Genomic DNA, 23,447 nt, shown 5'->3' on the forward strand with positions numbered 1-23,447 from the left:
ATGCAGAGCTGGTCCCATCGTTCGTGTTCTTAATAAATATCCTTTATATTCCCAATAAATTAATTCTCAATAAATTCTATTCTCACTAAATAGTCCCGGTCCCATCTTTGAAACCTGGGGCTCCTCTCTTCCAAACCCATTTTTCTCTGTCTCCAACATCCTGCTGATGGTTGGACACTAACTCAGGTTCTTCCTCCAGATGCCAACACTGATGGACTGGGCAGAGTTGAGGTGAGTTCAGCTCTTGCAGAGGCTTTCAGGCTGTGCAAGCTCTTCTTGGCTCCAAGACGACCCATTTTTGGAGGAGGACAGAGCCAAAAGCTCGGATTTTCCCACGTATCTACTGTGGCTGTCATTGCCCTCTTTCCTTGGTCTCAGCCCAGCCCAAGGCTCTGATGGGCACCAAGAGGGTGAGGCTTCTGTCTTTTCTATTTTGAAGGTCTCCAGACCAAACCACAATGTACGCCAACTCATGAGAAAGCGAGAGGTGATGCAGCCATCTTCTGAGTTATCCAGTGCAAGAGAAGGTGTTCACGTGGATACTTGCTGGCTCTCTCTCCCCTCCATGAAGATCTCTGGATATTTACTGGACATTTCTGGAGGGGCTCAGGATGGCTCCTTCATGAGTTGCAGTTCTCCCATTCCCCACCGATTTGGGGCTTTAGGTGTCCTGAAGGAAACATTTGCTTGGAGACCTCAAAAGACCCCCAGACCCTTCTCCACTAGAACAGCCTGCTCCCAGCTTTTTGAAGATCATCTTGTGCAGGCAGGGAAAGCATCCACACAAGTTCTCTGACAGAGGCAGAGACAAATGGGGAAAGCATGGAAGATGTGTGAGCTGTAAATGAAAGCGTGAAGTTGCACCCTAAAGAGAAAGGAGCTGCTATTGCCTCATCCAAGGAGAGTTGTCAGGTGAAATGCCCCCCCGAGAGCAGCTGTCTGTCTCCAGGGGTTGTAACTGAAATGTGGTGCACAGGGCTCTCACGGGGACATTAAAACCCAGCCAGCTTGGAAATCTGCAAAGCTCGTTTTAGCTAAAGCCTCAACATTAATGCAAACCCATAGCTACCAGCTGATGATAATTTTGATGCAGGAACACAGGTGGCCCTATGACATTGCATGGTATTTTAACACTCCAATTGCACGGGCTTTTTTGGCTATGGCGAGGGCAACAAATGACTTTTGGCTGGGATTTAGGTTTGGGAAGGAAAGCAGAGCCAAGATGAGAAAGGAGAGGCAGTAGCAGAGTGCGAACATAAAGCTTTTAGGGTCTGGTAGATGTCTCAGCTGAGTTCAGACACGAGAAAGCTCCCCTTTCTATCCCTGTGTATCTCTACAGTCCCTTCACTTCTCTACAGCCGTCCCTTTGTGTATCTACGGCTGTCTTTGGGCAGCTCAATTCCATTCCTTAAAGGACTGTGTAAGACAGAGGTGCAATCAGTGATACAAATTCATAGATGTTTATTCTTCATTTGAGCAAAACTACAACATCATTGCACATACCTATTAACAGAGGTGTGCGAGCACATCAGTGCATGTGTATCTGTGTACCCATATATGCATATGTGCATCTTTGTGGGTAGATAGAACAGCACGCACGTAGCTGTATCACAGAGTTGATGTATGCACATGTTACATTTAACATAGTGGGTGGAGATGTCTTCACTTGAGGTATGCACGCATACATTTACAATATATGTAATATAGGTATTTTTATATCATACATTGTGACTATATGTGCAAGTCATGGATATAATTTTGGTTCAAGAAATCCAGAATACGTTTATGATGTCTGTGGGAAGGGCTGGGCATGGTTGAAGGGTTGGGTGTGAACATGTTGGCATGGACAGGGCTTGTGGGTAGGTGTTGCCCTCCCAAGCCAAGTGCTGGCAACTTCCCAGCAAGAACTGGTGAAGACCAGCAAAGGGCTTCGCACACAGCAGGTTCGTGGTGATGGGGACAAACCTGATCTGCCGTGGTGGATGGAAGTGCGTTTGGGAAGGGAAAGGTGGAGAACATGGTCAGCTGAGGAGCTGAGGGAGCATCACCAAGGCTCCCAACACACAGCCCTTCCCCGTGACAGCAAACTCCAAGTCAGCCCAACCTGGACACACCAGCCTCATTTTACCAGTGTCATGGTTTAACCTCAGCCAGCAACTCAGCACCACGCAGCCGCTCACTCACTTCCCCCCCACCCAGTGGGATGGGGGAGAGAATCGGGAAAAAAGTAAAACTTGTGGGTTGAGATAAGAACAGTTTAATAGAACAGAAAAGAAGAAACTAATAATGATAATGATAACACTAATCAAATGAAAATAGTAATAATAAAAGGATTGGAATATACAAGTGATGCACAGTGTAATTGCTCACCACCCACAGACTGATGCCCAGTTAGTTATCAAGCAGCGATTCCTCCCAGCCCCACTCCCCCCGTTTATATACTGGACATGATGTCACATGGTATGGAATACCCCATTGGCCAGTTTGGGTCAGCTGCCCTTGCTGTGTCTCATTCCAACTCCTTGTGCCCCTCCAGCCTTCTCGCTGGCTGGACATGAGAAGCTGAAAAATCCTTGACTTTAGACTCAACATTACTTAGCAACAACTAAAAACATCAGTGTGTTATCAACATTCTTCCAGCTACTAGAAAGAAAATTAACTCTATCCCAGCTGAAACCAGGACAGCCAGCGTGGGAGTTCTCTGCCAAAGGAAAAATGCCAACGTGGGCAATTCTTCCTGTGCACTTGCCATGCTGGAGCACTATCTGGGCTGGCGGTGTGAGTGGCTCACCGTGGCATATATTGTCCTGGCGTTCATCTCTTGCACGCGAGGCTGTAGAGAGAAAATTAAGCCACATTATTTCACCTGCTGTCTCCGAGCCTAGTGTACAACAACCTAACAAAAAAAGAATAGCAGATTTGTGGCAGTTTTGTGTTTCTAGGTGGCCCTTATTTCTCCTTGTTGTTTTTGCAAGGTTTTTTTGCTCTTGAAAAGCCCCCAAATTTTGTATCAGGCATTTAGGCATGATTGTTTCAGCTTGTGAGAGTAAACCTTACAATTTTGACAGCAGCAGCAAAGAACTGCAATTCTTCATGATGAAGAAAAATCTTTGCAGAAGATATGGAGAAAAAAAAATTTATTGGTTGAAAAAAATATCTTATTGTTGAAGAAATGCCACCCTTTTCAAGCAGAAATGGGCATCAGATGAGGTGAGATGTGGGCAGGTGGACACAGAAATAAATGCCTTTTCTCTGAGTGAGTCAGTTGGTTCTTGGTGGGAAGAACCCCATGGGACTCCCCAGCCCAAGCCACTGGCGTGGACCGCAACCAGCACATCCCATCCCTGGGGGCCCCGCTCCCTGGTTTGGCCCCAAAGCTGTGCCACGACTCACCCTGTTACGTCCAACGCTGATGGTGGTGGAGTCTGGTGGGGGCAAAAAAACCACACTGTTAACCCTTGCTTGCCGTTCTGGGGAGGGTCGAGACCCACCCTGCCTTTGAACAGAAGATCCCCTGGGGCCAGGACTGAATCGCCTGCCCTGTTTCCCCCTAATTTCACTGTGCTCTTGGCAGCAGAGCAAGCTGCCCTTCCTTCTGCGGATGCGGAGGAGGGATGCTGAGGTTTGGCTGCATTTCCTCCAACCTGTGGCATTTTCTCTCTTTGCCCAACCAGCAGACCTTTATCTGCCCCTCTGTGTCCGCATAGGAAAGCAAAGTCACCCTGCAAATAGACCGAGGCACACGGATGGTGCGGAGATATCCCCCTTCCCCACCCACAGCATGCCCCGTTTGCCGCAGCCTGTGGTTTCAGAGTTAGCAAGGAGATGTTTTCCCCACCAGCGCCCACAAATGTACCCGCGCCCTCAGCTGCTGCGCTCTGCTTTGAAGCAGAAATCATGTTGAAGGGAAAACATAGAGGGGGAAAAAAACCAAGCCCGGGGCAGGGGGTTGGGGGGGAGCTGGATTGCAGCCTGGGGCCAGAGCATGTAGGGAAAGACCCTGCCAGCAAATGGGCTTGGTCACCTTGAGCGTTGGGATGCTGGCACCTTTGTTCTGCAGGCAGAAGCTGGGCTATGCATGCAAGGCAGAAGCAGGATGCAATGCAGGCAGAAGAAAACAGCCCTTGTTCAATGGGCAGGTTTTTTTGCATATCCTGCTGGGAAATTAATTGCTGGGACTGCATGTGGAATTGGGAAAAGTCCTGCCTGGCAGCACAATGAGGGGAGGGGATGGAGAGAGGGGAAAGTGGGTTTGGGCCAGATCCCTGCAAATCTGTGCAACTACTGAGACCTCAGCACGGCCGGCTGATGGGCACAGGGTTGCTGGTGGTACCAGAGAGCAGCCAGCCCACAAGAAGGGAGGGGGGTCACCACAGACAGAGGGGCCCATGGCTCAGCTGGAGGGAGGAGGTGGTACTCAACACTTTATTCCGTTGTCGTCAGTTCCTTCAGCCTCATGGTTGGGAATGTGCCTGGAGAGGAGGGGGGAAAGGGTTTTGTGGCCTGTCCAGGTTGTGATGAGGCCATTGGGTCATTCCCATGGATGATGCTTTCTGACATGGGGTCCACGGCTGGAGTCAAGCCCAGGGCAAGCCCTGCTCCTCCCTGCCTCCACCCTGGGGGAAGCCACCCACGGACACAGACCATGCCGCCCCTGGCCAAGGACCACCCCAGGGTGCCCAGGATGCCCCCATCTCCATCACCCCGCAGCCAGGAGGGATTGCTGCTCACCTTTGGCATCTGTCTCTGCAGGTCACTGCAAGGAAAAGAAAGGGAGAGGCGGGGAGGCAGAGTTACCGCACAGCTCTGGCTTTCCAAGCTCTGGGCTGCACGATGAAGATGATGGGCTGAACCTCCACACTTCACTCAGGGAGGGACTTTTCCAGCCCAGCCTACGCATCTGAGTGTCCTGTTTCCCAGACTGGCTTCTCCCAAGCTCTCAGCAGCTGTGGACAGCCCAAGTGTTGAGGAGCCATGCTTGCTTTGCTCAGGCCAGCTCAGAGACTTGCTTCTTGTGCCCAGAGGGCTGGGAGCAAATATCTGCCTGGGGCAGGGATGCATTTGGTCTTTCCCATCTCAGCACCTTTGCTCCCCACAGGGGATAAAGGAAATGTTTGAGGGGCTCAGCTTCCTGTGAAACGGGGGCAAGGAGCTGGCCATCCTAAACCTGAATGAGTCGGACAGCAGCAGCCTGGCATCAGAGTGCAATGTCAGCCTCAAGGTTTACCCTCAATTTCCCTAAATTGCTCACCTTTCTTCATGGCATAGTAGCTGGCTGCAGTCAGGAGGATGAGAGAGATGGCCACCAGTCCCGTCATGATGTATATGGAGAAGTTGTGGACAATCAGGGTTTTGGGAGCTGGCGAGACAGAAGGTGTTGGGGAAGAGGAGGTCATGGGGAGAGGAAGCAGAGAGCAGGACATGCCCCTAGAGCCAGGCCAGATCCTGGTTGATGAACCTCCCTGTGTCCTGGTGTCAGCAGCCTGGCATCTGCCAGACCGATGCTGGGGGACAGTGGGTGTGCAGGGAGGGAATCACTCACCTGTGGTCGATGTCCCTTCCTGGGAGCTGGACTCACTGCCTGGGAGGAAAAAGGGACAAGGTAAGAGTCTCCAGTTCTCCCAGGTACTGCACAGTCTAAGCAACTGTAAGGAAGCCCCGATCCACCATCTATCAACCGCTGCAATAAATAAATAAACAAATAAATGCATTGCACAGCTGTTGCTCTGGATTAGATCTGGCACCACCACTCTCCTGTTTCTGTGATGCTGGGACAGGAGAGGAGCAGGATGCTTTCCCGTGACGGAGGAATTGCTCTGGCAGCAAAGGCTGGGCTGAACTGCACACTGACCGCCAGCATCCCAACTGCCCAGGGACATGCCATTGGGCACATCAGAGTCTCCAAACTCCTCTGGGGTCTATGGAGCCGCGGAGCAGTGCCTACTTGTGCCCTAGTGACACATCTCACCTGTGAAAGTCAGGTTCTGAGGTGTACTGAGGGCAGAGCTCCTCACCCAGTTGCTCCTGTTCCTGTGCTGATACCCACACGTGTACGTTCCCTCACTTCCCAGGGTGACATTCCGCTCCATGATGTAGCTCAACTTCCCCTGTTGGGCTTTCATGCTGTGCTCCTCCACCCCATCCTTGCAGAAGATGATTCGGGTAGCGGGAGAATGCCTGTCGATGGAGCAGTGAAACAAAAGCAGTTTCCAGTCCTGAGTGCCAAAGGTGTTCAAGAAGAGGTTAGGAGCCGGGAGGTCACCTGGAGGGATGGCACAGAGATGCCCTAGACCAGCATTACTGGAGTCTCCACTCCAGGGGTTCACACATGGACAACAAACCCGTGCCCTGGTCCTATATCCACACCCACACACCTCCCTTGTCTGGCCCATCCCTGTGCTCACCAACACCTGGGGAGCTGCAGATGTCCTGGGTGGCCACGCTGGCACCTGCACCATGGGGCAGAGAGGGTTTTGGTTAGAGGGGCAGCGACCGGCTCACCCACGTGTCCCTGCTGAGTCCTTTGCTGGGCGAGCACCTTCCCACCCCTGTGGCTCCATCCTGCATCTCCTTTGACTCCAGCTTGACACCAGCTTTGGTTACGTTTGTGGCTCCATCCTGCATCTCCTTTGACTCCAGCTTGACACCAGCTTTGGTTACGTTTGTGGCTCGAAGTGGGTGCCTCTGGCTCCCTAAAGCACTCCAGCATCTACCAAGTCTCATGCTTGACCTGACCCCCCCCTTATAGGTATTCAAAAATGATGCTTTTTGCTCAGAGATGCACCGTAGCTGGAGGAGGCAATCATCTTCCTCCCCTCATCAAAGCAACTCTGCCCCTCATTGCTGCACGGCTGCTCCATGCACCCTTTCCCCATCCTCCCCTGTGCCCAGGACGTGCCCTGTCCTGCCCTGCTTAGCAGCCCTCCAGTCTTGAGCCCCAAGGCAAAGAAATCCCCCCACTCACCGAGCAGCAGCAGGAGGAAGGCAGGGCGAGAAGGAGCCAGCCTGCCACATGCCACCTGCCCCAGCATTTTTTGGGGTGCTGCAGGAACACCCTCTCCTTGAATTGTCTGCTTTCCTCTGAGCTGGGACAGCGCTTCAAGAGCTGCCTGGCCAGTGGCTTGTGGCGTGCCTGGGACTGCTCCAGTTGCATTTCAGTGGCTAGCGGTCACTTTCCCACGAGAGGCTGTGACGAGTGTGGGCCCTGCCTCAGCCCCCACTGCGGACACTGCACCTGCAGATCCCCTGCTTTCATTTCTCTACACTCAGACACCAGAGCACGAGCTGTGTTTGCCTGTCCCTTGGGGGCAACATCCTGCCTGCAAAGCCTTCCTGCCCCTTGTCCTCCACTCACCTTTACCCTTTTCTGACTGCTGCTCCCAGCTGTTCTTCCATGTGGATGCAAGTAATTCTGCCAGGGAAACCCAGGCATGGTCCAAAGTGACTACAGAGCTCTGGGGGTGGTAGACAAGGGCATGGGCTTCTCTTCAGTCCTGCTGTTGAGGGTGGAAAGGGTATGAAGAGGTGGGGATTGGTATTAGAGGTCAGTAACTGGCTGTGAAGCTGATTTGGGCAACAGGGTTTTGGGCTCTATGAACAATGGACTCAGATCAGCATCCACTGGGGAGAGATGGGACCCACTTCACCAAGCAGGGCAAAGCTATTTTTTCTGATAGGATGGCTGACCCCGTAAGGAGGGCTTTAAATGGAGACTGATAGGGGGAGGAGAGATTAACTGGCTGTGTTGTGAGGGAGTGACGGACAGGGTTGATGAGCAAGGGCCATGGGGTGATGTGACAGAAATGAAACACAATCTCAACAAAATGAGGCTTAAGCGGGGTCACTCCCAGCACTTGCATTTCAACAAGGAAGTGCCTGCAAGGCACCATTACAGAGAAATCCCCCAACCTCCTTTCTAGGCAGTCAACGTGCTGAAGTGCTTCTGCGAAGTGCCTGTCCACTAATGCATGCCATATGGGGAATAAAGATGATGAGGTAGAGACCTGGGTGCCGTTTCAGGGCTACAGGGATCGGGGAGGCGTGGTGGAATGGCTCCCACGACTGGAGTGTTGCAATGGAGGCACACAGGGTCTTTAGGAAGGACAGGCTGGGAAGATGAGGAGGGGGAGTTGGCCGTTATGTGAGAGAACAGCTGGAGTGCCTGGAGCTCACCTGGGGATGGGTGAGGAGCCAACAGAGAGCTCATGGGTTAGGATTAAAGAGAGGAGAGGTATAGGTGGCATTAGAGTGGAAGTCTGCTACAGGCCATCTGCCAGAAAGAACAAGCGGATGAGGCCCTCTAACAGGAGTAGCTTCACGTTCGCAGGTCCTGGTCCTTGTGGGGGACTTCAACAACCCCAGTATCTGCTGGAGTGACAACACGGCAGGACACAAGCAATCCAGGAGGTTCCTGGAGTGTACTGTTGATAACTTCCTCCTCCAAGTGATAGAGGAGCCAATGAGGAGAGGGGGTCTGCTGGACCTCCTACTCACCAACCACAAGGGGCTTGCTGGAAATGTGAAGCTCAAAGGCAGCTTTGGCTGCAGCGACCGTGAGATGGTGGAGCTCAGGATCCTGAGGGGAGGGAGGAGGGTAAAAAGCAAGCTCGCAGCCCTGGACTTCAGGCGAGCAGACACTGGCCTCTTCAAATGTATGCTTGGAAGGGTCCCGTGGGATAAGGGGCTCAGGAAATCTGGTTAATGTTCAAGGATCACCTCCTCCAAGCTGAATAATGTTCCATTCCTGTGAATAGGAAGACAGGCAAAAATGCCAGGAGATGTCTCTCTTGTATTCTTCCCAGTGCAAGAGAGGCGTGGACATACTGGAGAGAGTCCAGGGAAGGGCCACAAAGATAATGAAGGGACCGGAGCATCTCTCACATGAGGAAAGCCTGAGAGAGCTGGGATTGTTCAGCCTGGAGAGGAGACAGCTCAGGGTGGATCTTATCAATGTGTATAAATAGCTGATGGGAGGATGGAGCCAGGCTCTTCTTAGTGGTGCTGGTGACAGGACAAGAGACAATGGACACCAGCTGAAAGACAGGAGGGTTCCTCTGGTCATTAGGAAACAATTTCACTGTGAGAGTGACAAGCATTGACACAGATTGCCCAGGGAGGTTGTGGAGTCTGCATCCTTAGAGATATTCAAAAGCCAGCTGGACAAGATCCTGGGCAACCAGCTCTAGGTGGCCCTACTTGAGCAGTAAGTTTGGACCAGATGACCTCTAGAGGTCCCTTTAAACATCACCCAGTCTGCCGTGTCAGAACAACCCCGGTTGTCCATGCCTTGGGCTGTACCCAATAGCTGGATGTGCCCAGCTCCCTGAGGGGCCAGCAAAAACCATCAGCTTCTCCCAAACCCTTTCAGGTCCATCTTCTCGCCCACATATGCTCAGAGGCAAGGCAGCCCCTGCCCAAAAGCAACGCCTGCGTTGCCATTGCTGGTGCAGTGGTGTGCAGGCAGGGGGTCTCAGGCTGCAAATGGCTTCATGGGGCGCAGTGTCATTTGGTCACCTCCTGCCATCGAGGGCTTGGTGCCTCCTCAGCTGCACGGTTGCCGTGCCAGGCTCCTTGCTGCGCAGAGGTCACCTACCTGGGGCACGAGGTCTGCAGAGGAGATGTTCAGAGCTGTGGACAAGTCTGAAAATCCTGGACGAGCCCTGTTTTTTTTCAGATTGGCCATGACTCGGCATTGCTTGCTTTTAAAGGTGATTATACCTGGTGAGACATCACCAAAACCTTCAGCCTCTCTGGAGACCTGTTGCTGCAGCCCTGTTAGGTTGGGGTCGGAGTGCAGGTCTGGAGGCTGCCAATGTTGAGATCCCATCCTCATCTGCCCTGCAGCTGGACACCCCCGTGCCTAATATCCCTGCTCAGGGCTGTCTCCTAGGGTGGCAGGGGAGTCATCCCAGCATGCCCCTGCCCCACAGATGGGTGGGTGTGGGGTGTGGAGGGCCAGGCGCGGCCACCCCTTGGACCTCAGCATGAGCAGATGGGCTCAGCCATCCTCAGCTCGGCACTTTCAGGCCACGTCTGCTGGGGCAATGCCAGAGGGAGGGAATGCCCTTTGATCACCGGGTGCAGGGGACAACATCTCCCTCCCATGACTCCTGGCCCCACCAGCCAGGAGTCAAGCGGCTCTCCTAGCTCTGTTCTGAAGGTTGACTCAAAGACAGAGGAGCAACATCAGCTGCCCACTTCTGAACAAATCCTTTTTAACTTGCCTCCTACAGACTTTCTGCCAACCAAGGTGCCTCATAAGGGGCACTGTAACCAGCTGGCCCATGCCCAGGGCTCTCCCCTTGGCTGCCAGCATAACAAGCCTGGCTTTTTTATGGGCAGCAAGCATTTTTGCTCCTCTGAGTGCCCCCTGCTGCCCATTTGGACCTCCAAGATGAAGGCAGGAGGCTGGTTATTGAGGAGGAGAGGAGGCTCTGTTTTGTTACTCTGTTGGGTGGTTTAGTGTATGTAAGTGGAGACATGGCTTTGCTGCAATTCTTGCATAGCCTGGAGTTGCAGATCATGCACACGTGTGTCGCAGACGGGACATAAGAGTCCAGGAGCACCCTGTGGCGATTGCACTGGGAGAAGCCAGATGTGGTGCAGCCTGCGCCCATCCTTGGGGCACAAAATGGACACGGTTCAGAGCCCAGTTGCAAGTTAGTTATTGCATGGCACAGATGAACAGAGACCAAAGGCAGCAGTGTAAAACAGGGTGCAGACAGTGTTCAAAACCTGAAAGCAATTACAGGAATTTCATCAGAAACAGCCTTGACTTTTTAGACTTTCATCTAGTGCAGAGATCTCCCATCTGATAACTAATCTTACGGGGTGGTTTTAGAGCACTTCCTCAGGTATTGGTGTATTGTACATCCTTTACCTCAAGGCAAAATAGCTGCTTATTGTTAGTCTGAGTTCAGAGGTGTCGTGGTTTAACCCCAGCCAGCAACTAAGCACCACGCAGCTGCTCACTCACTCCCCCCCCCCCCCCCCCAGTGGGATGGGGGAGAAAATCAGGAAAAGAAATAAAACTCGTATGTTGAGATAAGAACGGTTTAATAGAATATAAAAAGAAGAAACTAATAATGATAATGCTAACACTAATAAAGTGACAACAGTAATAACAAAAGGATTGGAGTGTACAAATGATGCACAGTGCAATTGCTCACTACCCCCCATTGATGCCCAGTTATTCCCCAAGCAGCGATCCCCCCGCCCCCAATCCCCCCAGTTTCTATACTAGATGTGACGTCCCATGGTATGGAATACCCCGTTGGCCACTTCGGGTCAGCTGCCCTGGCTGTGTCCTGTGCCAACTTCTTGTGCCCCTCCAGCTTTCTCGCTGGCTGGGCATGAGAAGCGGAAAAATCCTTGACTTTAGATTAAACACTACTTAGCAAAAACTGAAAACATCAGTGTTATCAACGTTCTTAGCATACTGAACTCAAAACATAGCACCGTACCAGCTACTAGGAAGACAATTAACTCTATCCCAGATGAAACCAGGACAAGAGGTCAGGAATATTCATGGTAAGTAATTGTTACTGTGACTTCTAACAACTAAATTAATGTTAGAGCAGACCTCCCTAACCTGTCTACAAAGCATCTCAAGCTGGATGAGCAAATCCCATTTTACATCCTGGGTTAACCACCTAAATCTGTATCAGCACACCATGACTTTATTTTTCTTTCTCTAGGCATCTCTCATTGCATCCCACTCAGTTTCCCATTTTATTGAAAAATTAATTTTCATATTTGAGCACTATCTGCACTGCTCCTCTAATTTGTTTCATTTTATACCTCTCTATTTTGGGGTCTCAGTCTGTAGTACATCTGGAACTTGGTTTCAGCTCTCATAATCTTGGCAAATTTTATGGCGTGACACTGATTATGGCAATAATGCAATGGCTTCTTGTTTTTATTTACATTCTTCCCTTTACCCTCTAGCAACAAGGGGAAAAAAGAAAACCCCAAGGAAACACAAAATAATTTGGGTTAGAAGGGACCTCTGGAGGTAAGCTAGTCCAATGCCCTGATCAAAGCAGGCCTAGTTAGATGAGGATGCTTGAGCCTTGAACTCCTCCAAGGATGGAGTTTCCTCAGCTTGTTCCAAGGTTTGATGACCCTCACGGTAAAAAGCTACCCAAAAAGTTTTCCTTACATTTAATTGGAATTTCTCATGTTGCAGCTTGTGCCTGTTGCCTCTTACCCAATCAAGGTGCATCCCCAAGAAGATGTCATATGGACAGAAAAACATAGCAAGGACACTGAGCCCCAAACTGGTCCCTGAGTCTTACAGACATTGTTACCCAAGGAGGCTGTGGAGTCTCCATCCCTGCCGATATTCAAAGCCATCTGGGTAAGGTCCTGTGCAACCAGCTCCAGGTGGTCCTGCTTGAGCAGGGGAGTTGGACCAGATGACCTCCAGAGGTCCCTTCCAACCTCAACTAGTCTGTGTTTCTGTGATTCTGTACAGAGCACGACACCTGAAACTACAAGTTTCAAAATCTACAAAGTCAGATTGTAGCTGCATATGTCCCCATATACCCATATGTGTAGCTGTATAGGTACCCAATTACTGTGTGTGCTTTACTTTTCACTTCCTCTCTGCTGGTTAATCATTTGCAGACAGGGTGATAGAAAGTGTGTAGGACGATGAGCTGTGTGATATAGAGACACAGAAGACTTCCTTAGTCCTCTGAGTTGGTGAAGTATTGAGCACCAACCAAAATGTCAATCAGACAGAAATTCATAAGTATTTGGAAAAGTCATTATAATGTCTTGACTGTATCATTTCATTCTGTAATTATGGTGGTGGTCGAAGAAATAATGGAGGTGGAATTTAAATGTCCTCAGAAGGAGTCATTACAGAAATTGTATGTTATTTCCTACTTTTTCTGTCCAGCATTCATTACATTTTTCATGAGCTTGACCTCCCACCCTGACTGCATTCCCCTGGCTCGCTGCATGAGGAAACGCTCCTGCTACTGGAAGAGTGACATAATTTTGAAGGCATTTCTACCTCCTCTGATTTGGTGCGTGATCCTACTGTGCGATGGCAGATATATAGACTGTGTGGCTTCAAGAAATGTAGGAAACAATGGTCAAAATGCAAACCAAAGTGGAGCAGCAGATTTACCCAGTGAGTTCTACACAAAATCTCAGGTAAGGGTCCTAGGAATCTAGGATTTTAAGTATTTTAATATCACCTATTTTGTGTGCGTGAAGAATGTGGAATGTATAGCAATTTGGAAGCCATTTCATCTGGAGACTGAAGGGTTAAGTTGCAATTATGATTTAATTTGATATGTTTACTACATTTGATTACCTTACCTTTTTATTTTTCCCCTGCTTCTGTTTTTAATTAATGTCTATCAATACAAGTTAATAATTAGCATGTTCTTTCTGAGGCTAAAACCTGAACTTTGAACATCTTACTCCATGGTTATTCTGGAAGTTTATGCATGTATTTTGCATCTGATTCTTAAAGCAAGTTTTATGAAAATAAGAAGTAAGGTAATGTACTGTTTGAGAGAGAGAGACTGATATTCAGAGTATATCTCTTACCATCAGTTGTCTTCTAGCCATGGCAGGGGCAAGGAATGTACTTTATAAGAAGAACTGTATGGCTTAAAAATAATAATGCAAGGTTTTTAATATAGTAAAGCACTCCTCTCACTCAGGTGCAAAACATTTTTTGGAACATAAAGTCCAGTGACACCATTAGTTTTAATATTTTTTCTTCCAGGTTGCCGGGCTGTTCGTTCTTACTGCTGTTGTCAGTCTTTATGGCCTGTACCGCGTGTACCCCTTCTGGTTCTGCTGTAACTATGAAGGACAGAGAGAGCAGCTGGAGAGCTTATTAGAGGAAGAAGCATGGAAACATTTTGAAGAACTGAAGAAAGCGGATGTAGAGCAGATAATGGAACAGAGAGTGAAACCTTCTCTCCGGCTTGTTATTAATAATTTCTGGAAAAACTTAGATTTGAGAAATGCAGCGAAAAAAATAAAGGAAGCTGTAAAGTCTGCTGTTAGAGATAGACAGCTGGTGAGCCAACAAGCAGTTGAACAAGGTGTGCCTCTCACCTCCTGCACTGGCACAACCACAGGACAACCGACGCAACCAATTAACACTTCGTTCTGAAGAGGTGGGCAGCTACTGTTGCCGAAAGGGCCAGAGCAGGTGCCGATGCAGCAACACCAGGATGCTCGACCTGTCCATCCTGGGCTTGCTAGGGAAAGCACCCACCCTGCTCCCACCTCAGTCCTCCTGACCGCCAAAGCAGGTCTGGCTCTTACAGTGTAGCCAGAAGAGTAAGTTGGGTTTATTGTCCTGCTCCAGCTACGGTTGTCAAGCTGACAGCTACCATCAGCACCGGTCACCTTATTATCCCTCTTCCTGTTTCTTGGCCTTCATTTGTTGCTCTTTCACCTCTCTTTCTTCACCCCAGTGTCCAGTTTCTGGTCCCAGTTTTGCTATATCTGTACCCCAAACTGGTAGTTCTAATCCTGTTACCTACACAATCTTGACTCCTCAGGTTTTACCTTTGCATAAAGCAAGGAAGAAGTAAGCAAAGAAGGAATAAATATCTTCAGGTCTTAAAGGGCAGAAGAAATGTGAGCTGGTCCTTCCTGAACATTGTGCTGGTTTGCACTGTTCCCACTTGCAAGGAACTAGCTAGTGCCTAATTGCAATAAAACTTTCTGAGCACAAGTGTCACATTCTGTATTACCATCAAAGGGTGACCACAAAAATTAAGATGCTCCATTTATCTTCAGGTCAATCAATGTCCTGGTTTCATCTGGGATAGAGTTAATTGTCTTCCTAGTAGCTGGTACGGTGCTATGTTTTGAGTTCAGTATGCTAAGAACGTTGATAACACTGATGTTTTCAGTTTTTGCTAAGTAGTGTTTAATCTAAAGTCAAGGATTTTTCCGCTTCTCATGCCCAGCCAGCGAGAAAGCTGGAGGGGCACAAGAAGTTGGCACAGGACACAGCCAGGGCAGCTGACCCGAAGTGGCCAACGGGGTATTCCATACCATGTGACGTCACATCTAGTAGAGAAACTGGGGGGATTGGGGGCAGGCGGATCGCCACTCGGGGACTAACTGGGTGTCGAGCGGCGGGTGGTGAGCAATTGCACTGTGCATCATTTGTACACTCCAATCCTTTTGTTATTACTGTTGTCATTTTATTAGTGTTAGCATTATCATTATTAGTTTCTTCTTTTGTGTTCTATTAAACCGTTCTTATCTCAACCCATAAGTTTTACTTCTTTTCCCGATTTTCTCCCCCATCCCACTGGGTGGGGGGGAGTGAGTGAGCAGCTGCGTGGTGCTTAGTTGCTGGCTGGGGTTAAACCACGACAATCAGCTTTCTGGGAGGTACGGTAGCCAGCTTTCTTGAAGGAAAAAAGCAAGTTTGACCTGTTGCTCAAAAGAGGGGAACTAGGGAATGAGCATTAACCATCAGCATGCACACTTGGCCTCTGGGTTCAGAATTTGAAACTCAATCGTATTGTGTTTTTTCCACCCCGGCAGAGCTCTGCTCCCTTCATTTCATGTCAGGAGTTTGGAGGCTGCTGCTATTCCTTTCAAAATTTATTCATGTTTATGAAATCTTACAGGACGGTGGAGGGACAGTGAGCTTCCCTACCTGTTTTTTTACAAAAACAGTCCATGGGTGAGGATCAGTGGGATCCACAGCCAGGCATGGCCATGGCTGTAATGAAGCTTGAGACAAACCCACCTATAACACAGCTCAAAGAGGGACTCAAGGCCCAAGCTTGAGCTTAAACGGAGCTCCTGGAACCTAAATGGAGCTTCTGAAGCTTAAATGGAGCTCCAACGTATGTGGATGGAGGCCCCAACCTAGGAAAGTTGCTCACTGCTCAGTTGTCAACCAGTCCTCAATCCTGCAGGATCAGAGACCACAGACTTTCCGGTGGAAACATTTTAGAGAGAGCCAGCATAGCCCAAGCTCATACTTCAGCTGCATTTCCCCAAGCACTTCTACTCCCATCTTATTTACCAGAATGACCAAAATCTGGAACCTGGCACAAAAACGAGGGACGCTGATTGAACAGCACAGATCAGGGCATGCTCTTTACCTAAAGCCAAAATGGGAAGAGAGGCTTTTGTTGGACACACAGACGTTTCCCCTGAGGGAAGTGCTGATGCTGGCACATCTCTGGCTGGGGCCCATCCCCACTTCTGCAGTTTGTCTTTCTCGAACATGCAAGCTACGTAAGCACTCTCGGGACAGAAATCTGCCAAAAAGGCAAAAGAAGAGCAGACAGGGTTTTTGCACTCTTAGGTACAAGAGGACAAGGTGAGTTGGAGGGGTGTTTCTACTTCTTTTGCACTTTGTGCCAACGAGGATGCTGAAACCATTATGCCGGACTGAGACCTGCTTCTCAAAGGTACATGGCTGTTGTATGGGTGAACCCCCAGAAAACCTGGGATCCTTCATTCTTCTCCTTTTAGAGAACACCCTAAGTACACCATCAGACCTTTTCTGGGACAGAAAAGGGCTGAAGGGGGACTAACTCATACAAACCATGAGAAGAAAACTGGGAGCCAACTATAGGAAAAGAAAAGGTGTGAAGATTGAGCTCTCAGGCATGGATTAAGAGTACACTGGAAAGGCAGATCAGAGGATCCCCGGCAGCGGTCCTAGATGTCCAGGAGACCAGAATTGCTCTCCTTGGAGTTGTCTGAGATGAGGTGCCACGGTCTCTGGGATCTGTCCCATTAAACTTTGTCCTCTTGGTGATGTGGGTGGCTAGCTTGACCAGGTCTGAAGACCTCCTGCAACTTGTTGTGGCTTGTGGGGACACATAGAAGGAAGCAGGAGCTGGAGGTAAGGAGGGAGTATTCGGACAATATTCAGAGGGCACGGAAGGTTTAGTGGTAAAATTCACACCAGAGCTGGTGGCAGCTGAATGACAGGCCACTTGCTTGGATATGTTTTGCATGGAGATATTTTGGCTTTACCTAATCTGGCTAATGCACCATTTCTAATAATAAAGAGACTTTCCAGGCTGTCTCTTGGACAGCCATCTTACCCAGTGTGCCTGCTTGTCTCAGAAAGACAAGACCCAAGGACCACTGAGCAAGCAGGAGATTCCAGTGCCATGTCCTGGTTCTTGCCCAGCACCACATCCGTGTTCTCATCCCTCTCTTCCTCTGCAGCCTGCAAGGTGCCTGCAAGAGCTACCAGTTGCTCTGTTAGTATGACTAATGGTCGATGGCCAAGAGCACTATCTACTGGGTGCAAAAGGTGAGAGCAGAGAAGGAGGGGAAATTGCTCCCGCTCATTTTTTCACACCAGGGAAAAACTTCAAAATAGCAGCCTTTAGATAATAACTAAACACTGTTCCTTGTCATCTCCTTGATCAGTGCAGAGCCTCCTGGATACGGTGAGCAACAAAGGTTTCTTTTCTCCCCTGCTCTGCTCCTGTCATTTGAACCCAGATACTCAGAAACTGGTTTCGCACCAGAAGTGTCCCAGGAAGAGCACTTGTGGTTTCTCTGAAAGCAGTCTGCAGGCTGTGGGTTGGAGGCACTTGCTGTGGCTTCATTCTTTCTCACGCTTGCAGTAACTGCTGGGGCATGACCTTCAGCAAGGTGAGCTATGCCACAGAGAGACTGCCAGGGTTGGATGAAGACCCTATGTTCTGCCACTTCATGCCTGCTGTGATACTTTGCTTAACCTCCAAAAGCCAATCTGGAGAGGTCCAGGTCACTATTAGGATGTCTGTTGTATCTGCCTGACCTGCATAGGTGTCTAAATCCAGATGTCATGATATGGCAACATGCAGGCAATTTTACTATGTACTACATCTCTGACTAAATTGGAGTTAAAAAACCTGGCTTCAATGTAGGTAGCCATATGAATCCCACCCTAAAAGATCCAGTCCTGTACAATGAAGTTTCTAGTGGCACTTGGGTTGTCTGTGGGCATCCAAGAGGTCTGCCTAGGTCTGCTAGGCATGACACAAGGCTTACAGGAGACACACATTTTTCTGCAGCAGCTAAACATTGTACTTGAAGCAGGAAAAACTCTAAAGCAAGGAAGAGGGAGTGAAAAGATCTCAGCCAAGCCAAACAGCACAGGATTGTTCAGCTTTGTATTATAATGCAGAGAGATTGTATGTCCACTGCAGGCAGCAAGGAGTGCCTGCCGTATCAAATGGGAGCTTTCTGCCCTGCAAAGCACTTGGGATTGTGATGAAGTTGGTCTTGGGGAACTGGAAGTTCCCCAGGGGTCCAGTTGCCCCTTTTCTTCTGGCTTATTAGGGAAGCTGTGCGATGTGAGGCTTTCAGAAAGGAGGAGCGGAGTTGCACGTGGGTCACCTGTAACACTTGAGGATCTGCTGCTTTCTTAGCTGAGGACATCATATACTGGGTGCAAGTGACTGGGGTTAAAGAAGAGGAGGAGAGAAACCTTTGTTGCTCACCATGGCCAGGAAGCTCTGCGCTGAGAAAGGAGATAGCAAAGAAGAGTGTTTAGGTATTACTTGAAGGCTGATGTCTTGGAGGATTTCCCTTTCATGTACTCATTCCCACTGGTTCAATAAGTTCCAGCAAGCCCTTCTGCTGTTCTCCTCTGATTCCTAGCAAAACCAAGCATGAGGACTGACAAGGAGAGCAAGGCTGAGTGAAGTTTGTACCAAATGGAGCTGCATGCCTTGGGGACCCTTGCCACAGGGACCTGAGCCTCCCTCTCCCTCTGTCCTGACACCAACCGAGAACAAAATGGGGAGACCATCTGGAGTTTCAGGCACACATGATTGGACAGGGAGATTTCTAAGGGGGGGGTTGGAAAGGGAGAGCACAGGCTGATAACTGATGCAGGATTGAGATGTGAGGGTGGTGGGCAAAGAAGGAACCACCCAAAGCAATGTTGCAAGTACTTGGCATGGCCACGGCAGAGCTCCAGGAGTGCCCGTCTGCAGAGAAGCATGCACAGTGTTATGCATTTCTTTAGTTATGTCTTCATCTTCCATAACATTTTGGAAAAAGTGTTGGAGTTGAGAAGCTAGTTCTCCCTGCAGTTTCTTCTGCACTATCTCGTCCTTCTTTGTTTTAATGGAGTTTTCTGTTTCTCTCTCTGGGTGAATCTTCATGTGTTTCATCTCATAATTTTTTAGAAATACAGTCTTTTCCTTATGCCTGCACCAACATGAAAAAACTGTGTAAATGAAGTAAATGCCAACAATTAAAGAGGTGGAAAACAATGCAAAAGCCTAAAGAGGAAGCAATTATACGTGGTCACTATCAATGGAATTGTTTAAAATTTCATTGCACTAACTGAAAGTTAGGGGAACTTTTAAAATTTCACAATGACTGAGGTCTATTTACAAACTAAGTTGTCCTCAGTAATCATTGTCATGATGGGATTTTGTCATGATAATGTAAACCCATATGAGCGACTCAGTCATTATTCTCTTCTACTGACCTAAAAATAATTTTTTAAGACTCTTTTTTAGGAGTAAATCTCAAGATTTCAAAACTGAAGCAGGAGAGGTTCTGGCTGCATTGAAGGAAAAAATGTATGAGGCCAATCAAACAGGAACAGGACACTGGGAACCGGTTAGTCAGTGAAACCATGCAGTCACTGCTAGGGACAGAGGCAGAATAAAAGTCACACCTTGGCCTCTTGACCGTGTCTCTCCATTCTGTGTGTTCGTTGACTGTGCACCACAGGATTAAAAAAAACAACCCTAACTTGACAGGGCCCTACGAGGAGTGTTTTGCTCAAAGCAAAACAAGTTCATTCTATTTCAGGAAGCACTGCTTGCAAGCTGCTAAGCAGAGCACATCCTCACTTCTGTGGTTTTCCTCTTCCCCCCCCCCACAGCCTGCACAAACACAGTGAAGAAGAGAGGAAACACCTGCAAAGTGCTCATCCTCCCCACCTCGCTCTCCCCCAAGGCAATTGCTGCAGTGGGGGACTGTTTCACAGACTAGTTCAGGTTGGAGGTACCTCTGGAGGTCCATCTTCTCCAACCTCACTGCTCAGGTAGGGCCAATTGGAGCCAGTTGCCCAGGATCATGTAAACCCAATACAGCTACCTATGCTAAAAATGAAGTTTTAGGTATACATCTGTCAATCAGAGATGCTGGAAGACATCATCGCTAGGAGTTAGGTCTGTCCTCCTCATCTGAGAAGGATGAGGGTGGAAGTGAGGAGCCAACTGGACATGGGTCTGCTTTGGCCTGAGGAGCTTTGGCTCACACATTTAGCAAAATCATCATAGCAAGAAATTGCTGTGAGCGTACAAACCCTATGCCTCAATTTTCTGCTGAATCTCTCATGCCCCTTGAAATCTTCCTGGCATGGCCTACAGCATGGTCTAAGAGGGGCCAAAGCACATTTTGGAAGAGAAATGTAATTTCATTGGAACACGGTCACCCTAAGGGAAGTTTCCAAAGGCTTGATTTGATTCTCTAAATGTTCCTTGGGTGACTCGCTTGGCCTATGGTTTCTGCTCCAAAATGCCTGCAGGGCAATTTAGCACCTGAAAGTAGAAATGTCCTGGCTAATCAACCTGAAAAGCATCTTAAATTCCACTGACCACAAAAACGAGGGTGGGGCAGATCTTGTGTGGAGACCTGTACTCTTCTGGGGGTGCGTGGAGTGACAGCCCGTGGCATCTCTACTGTCACTGGAGGTTTGCATGTGAACAACTGAGGCAAGCACCCCACGTCCTTATCATGAGCTCAATACCACCACAAAAGATAACAGGGTTAGGATTAAAAACATCTTAACTTTTTCACTTTTTGGTTAAACCACACTTACTCAGATTTTGTTGTTGTTGCTGTTTCCCTCTCCCTTGGTGTTTCCCCATATCAGCTGTGTACTGGGATGGAGGAAAGATTCTGGTCATTGCTAGTTGCAACAGAACGGCTGTTCACTTGAAACACAAAAATTATTACAGCTGGGTTATAATCAGAGCTGTTTGGCACCCCTGTGATGTTCAGTACTTCTCCCTGAAAAAGCCTAATCTGATCTCACAGTTTGGAGAAGCTACACTGATAAGAAATAAGCCATGCAAACCACAACTATTCCAATAATACCAGCTCATATGGGTGTGGTTAAACTGCACAGCTATATAACTTCCTTCCTGAGGACACGTGCTGAAAAACATGTGAGAACAGAGCAGGATGTTCATTCATGACCTGAGCAGCCAGAGAGGTCCACCAGCCCTCTCAAACCTCCCACGAAGTGGTACCCTGGTTTGACCTAATGGCTACATGTCCCCCAAAGTGGTACAGCTGGAACAACCCAAGAGGTCTGTCAGTCCCTCCCATGTGTCTCCAGACATCCCATGTTGTGCAGCAGGGTGGGAAGGGCAGTTCAGAGCCGTGGGACAAGTAAAAACCCAAATAATCTCCCTAGGAGACTGCTCCACGGTGGCTTTATTGTCAGCATTTACACTTGTGTCTGCACTGAGCTTGGCAGAACTGGGGTTGGCTCCTGATATGGGGAAGTGCACTTGCACTTGTGCTGCAGAGAAATAGCAGCTTCACAAGTCTCTGCTTTCACCGTCGCAACGCTGTAGAGGTGATCAGAAGATAAGAACCGTGTCTTGGCACACACCTCCTCTTTGGTCAAAACCAGAATCACAGAATCCACTTGCATGAGTATGGGGAGAAATCCCATTGACCGAGACTATATGACACCAATATGCCTGGTCTGTGTATACTCAGCAGTAGGAATGCTCCAAAACCACCCTGAAATGAGCCTCTCCTTGCCAAAATCTACCCTTTTCTTCTGAGAATCAATAATGCTGCTTTAAATGCCAGAAACTCTAACACTGACATGTGAAGTTTCTTGGGCAGCAAATGAATAAGAGAAAGATTAAGAAACAATTCTAGCTGTTAAGAAGTCATCTGAACCGTTCCCTGGGAAGGAGGAATGTGTTTGCCAGGGCTGCATTCAGGCTCCAAGAGATGGGATTCAGCACGGATTCTTTTCTTACCTTTGTGTTGTTGTGTCTGCAGAAATCCTGTAGGAAAATGAATAAAGGAGACATTGAGTGGTTTTAACTAGGAGGCCATGGGTCCAGTGAACTCATACAAAGTCTATGATGCTGGCAGACGAGCATGCACTTCTGCAGTAGCATGTCTTTTCTACAGGTCAGAAAGCACATTACAAGACCACCTCATCCTCCAAAGAGGAAAAGCCAGTGGGTCACTCAAGTGATGAGTCTCTCAGAAATATTCTGAAGATGCCATGAATATAGAGAGGAAAGAGGATGTGGTCCCTAGTAGGAAAGAGAGTGGACCATTAAAAAGGCCAGTCTGGAGAGGTATCTTGCAGCTGTCATGAAAGGGGAAATCCCAGTGCCTTCCAGACCCTTGACAATACCTCGTTGCAAAACTGCTTCATAATCCCATTCCTATATGTCTTGGAGTCCAGGATTTACCCCATGTGATCCTTTGGCCTAATTCCCTCTCCTGTACAAAGGTATTCCTTAGCACTACATGATGTTTCCCAACAAAGTGGAGAGAGGCGAGAGCACTTTGCTAGAGCTGAGCAGGTTTTCAATGGACATCTCAGCAGTTGTGCATTTCACAAGGAGCGTCAGAAAGGAGATGTCAGTCTTTTCTCTCACCAGTTGGCCTGTAAAGACAAAGAGTAATGAAAGACAGAAGCATAAGCATTTGTACAAGAAGCCCTTGAAAAGCATGGATGCTCTTCTGCTCCCTCTCAAAAAAAGGCCCATGGACACCAAAGGCTCCCTCCCCACCAGCTATCAAAAAGCAAACCTTGTGGGTGCTGGTACCTGGCACTGGAACAAAGGCAACTGCCAAGGCCACCCAGAAAGGCAGTTAGCAAAGAGAGATTGCCGGGCTCAGAGCCCACCTCGGCTCCAGACCCCAAGGACACCGCGCTCGTGGACTGCATGGAGAGACCCTCGTCCCACAGACACGAGCATGTCCCTCTTGGAAGGCTCCTCTCCTTCCAAGGACAACACCCCAGACAGCAGACACCACTTACCCTTCTCCTCTTGCCCCTGGGCTACAAAAGGAAGGGGAAAGGCAGTTAGCAAAGAGAGAGTGCCAGGCTCAGACCACACCATGGGCATTTGGCTGGGTCTGCCTTTCCTTTGCCTGTGTTCATCGTTACTGGGGATAAAAGGGATCTGCAGGAATGGGGAACTGGTGGCATGGATGTGGCGGTATTGGGTACAGGTTTTGGTAGTGGGTGGTGGGGCCTACGAAGTAGGCTTCTATGGGAAGAGGTCCAGGGCTGCCCTGTGCTGGACACAGTTCTGGCCAGCTCCACAGCGGACCCACTGCACACCAAACCTGAGCCGGTCAGAGGAGTTTGTGGCATCTTGGTGAAAACATCTTTGTGAAAGGGCAGAAAATGCCGGAAAGAGGAGGGAACAAAAGACTGAGAAACAACAGAAGGTCCGAAGAGGAGGAAGTGC

The 23,447-nt window shown here is 48.9% G+C and overlaps 1 protein-coding gene and 1 long non-coding RNA gene across 7 annotated transcripts; one reads left to right on the plus strand and one right to left on the minus strand.

Moving 5' to 3' along the window:
- Positions 1-5,251: 5,251 nt before the first annotated feature.
- On the minus strand, positions 5,252-8,968 carry LOC121233093. Of its 6 annotated transcripts, none has more exons than XR_005931876.1 (4): positions 8,494-8,968; positions 8,173-8,367; positions 7,361-7,496; positions 5,252-6,449 (listed from the first exon to the last, which is right to left on the minus strand). XR_005931876.1 is itself a non-coding variant. In XM_041121772.1 (4 exons), exons 1-4 carry the CDS (start codon positions 7,029-7,031, stop codon positions 5,535-5,537), a joined length of 453 nt encoding a protein of 150 aa, XP_040977706.1. In that variant the 5' UTR covers positions 7,032-7,290; the 3' UTR covers positions 5,252-5,534. The 6 variants fall into 6 exon arrangements, 3 of the variants coding, with proteins under 3 accessions (XP_040977706.1, XP_040977705.1, XP_040977704.1); XM_041121772.1 differs by lacking the exons at positions 7,361-7,496; positions 8,173-8,367; positions 8,494-8,968 and adding an exon at positions 6,965-7,290 and having other exon boundaries at positions 5,252-5,581; positions 5,969-6,262; positions 6,405-6,449; XR_005931877.1 differs by having other exon boundaries at positions 5,543-5,581; positions 6,411-6,449; positions 8,173-8,968.
- A 3,583-nt stretch (positions 8,969-12,551) lies between these two features.
- Positions 12,552-14,713, plus strand: LOC115337814. Its single transcript, XR_003922247.2, has 2 exons — positions 12,552-13,164; positions 13,748-14,713. It is a non-coding gene; the product is annotated as an uncharacterized LOC115337814 (long non-coding RNA).
- The last annotated feature ends 8,734 nt before the right edge of the window (positions 14,714-23,447 follow it).

The sequence above is a fragment of the Aquila chrysaetos genome, unplaced genomic scaffold, assembly GCF_900496995.4.
Source record: "Aquila chrysaetos chrysaetos unplaced genomic scaffold, bAquChr1.4, whole genome shotgun sequence".
NCBI lineage: Eukaryota > Metazoa > Chordata > Aves > Accipitriformes > Accipitridae > Aquila > Aquila chrysaetos.

Coding starts and splice junctions, on each gene's coding strand:
- LOC121233093 (XM_041121770.1), bottom strand. CDS start 7,153: ATGCAACTGGAGCAGTCCCAGGCACGCCACAAGCCACTGGCCAGGCAG. Junction 6,450..6,964: donor CTTCCTCCTGCTGCTGCTCG/GTGAGTGGGGGG, acceptor CCCATGGTGCAG/GTGCCAGCGTGGCCACCCAG. Junction 5,582..5,968: donor TCAGAACCTGACTTTCACAG/GTGAGATGTGTC, acceptor TTTTCCTCCCAG/GCAGTGAGTCCAGCTCCCAG.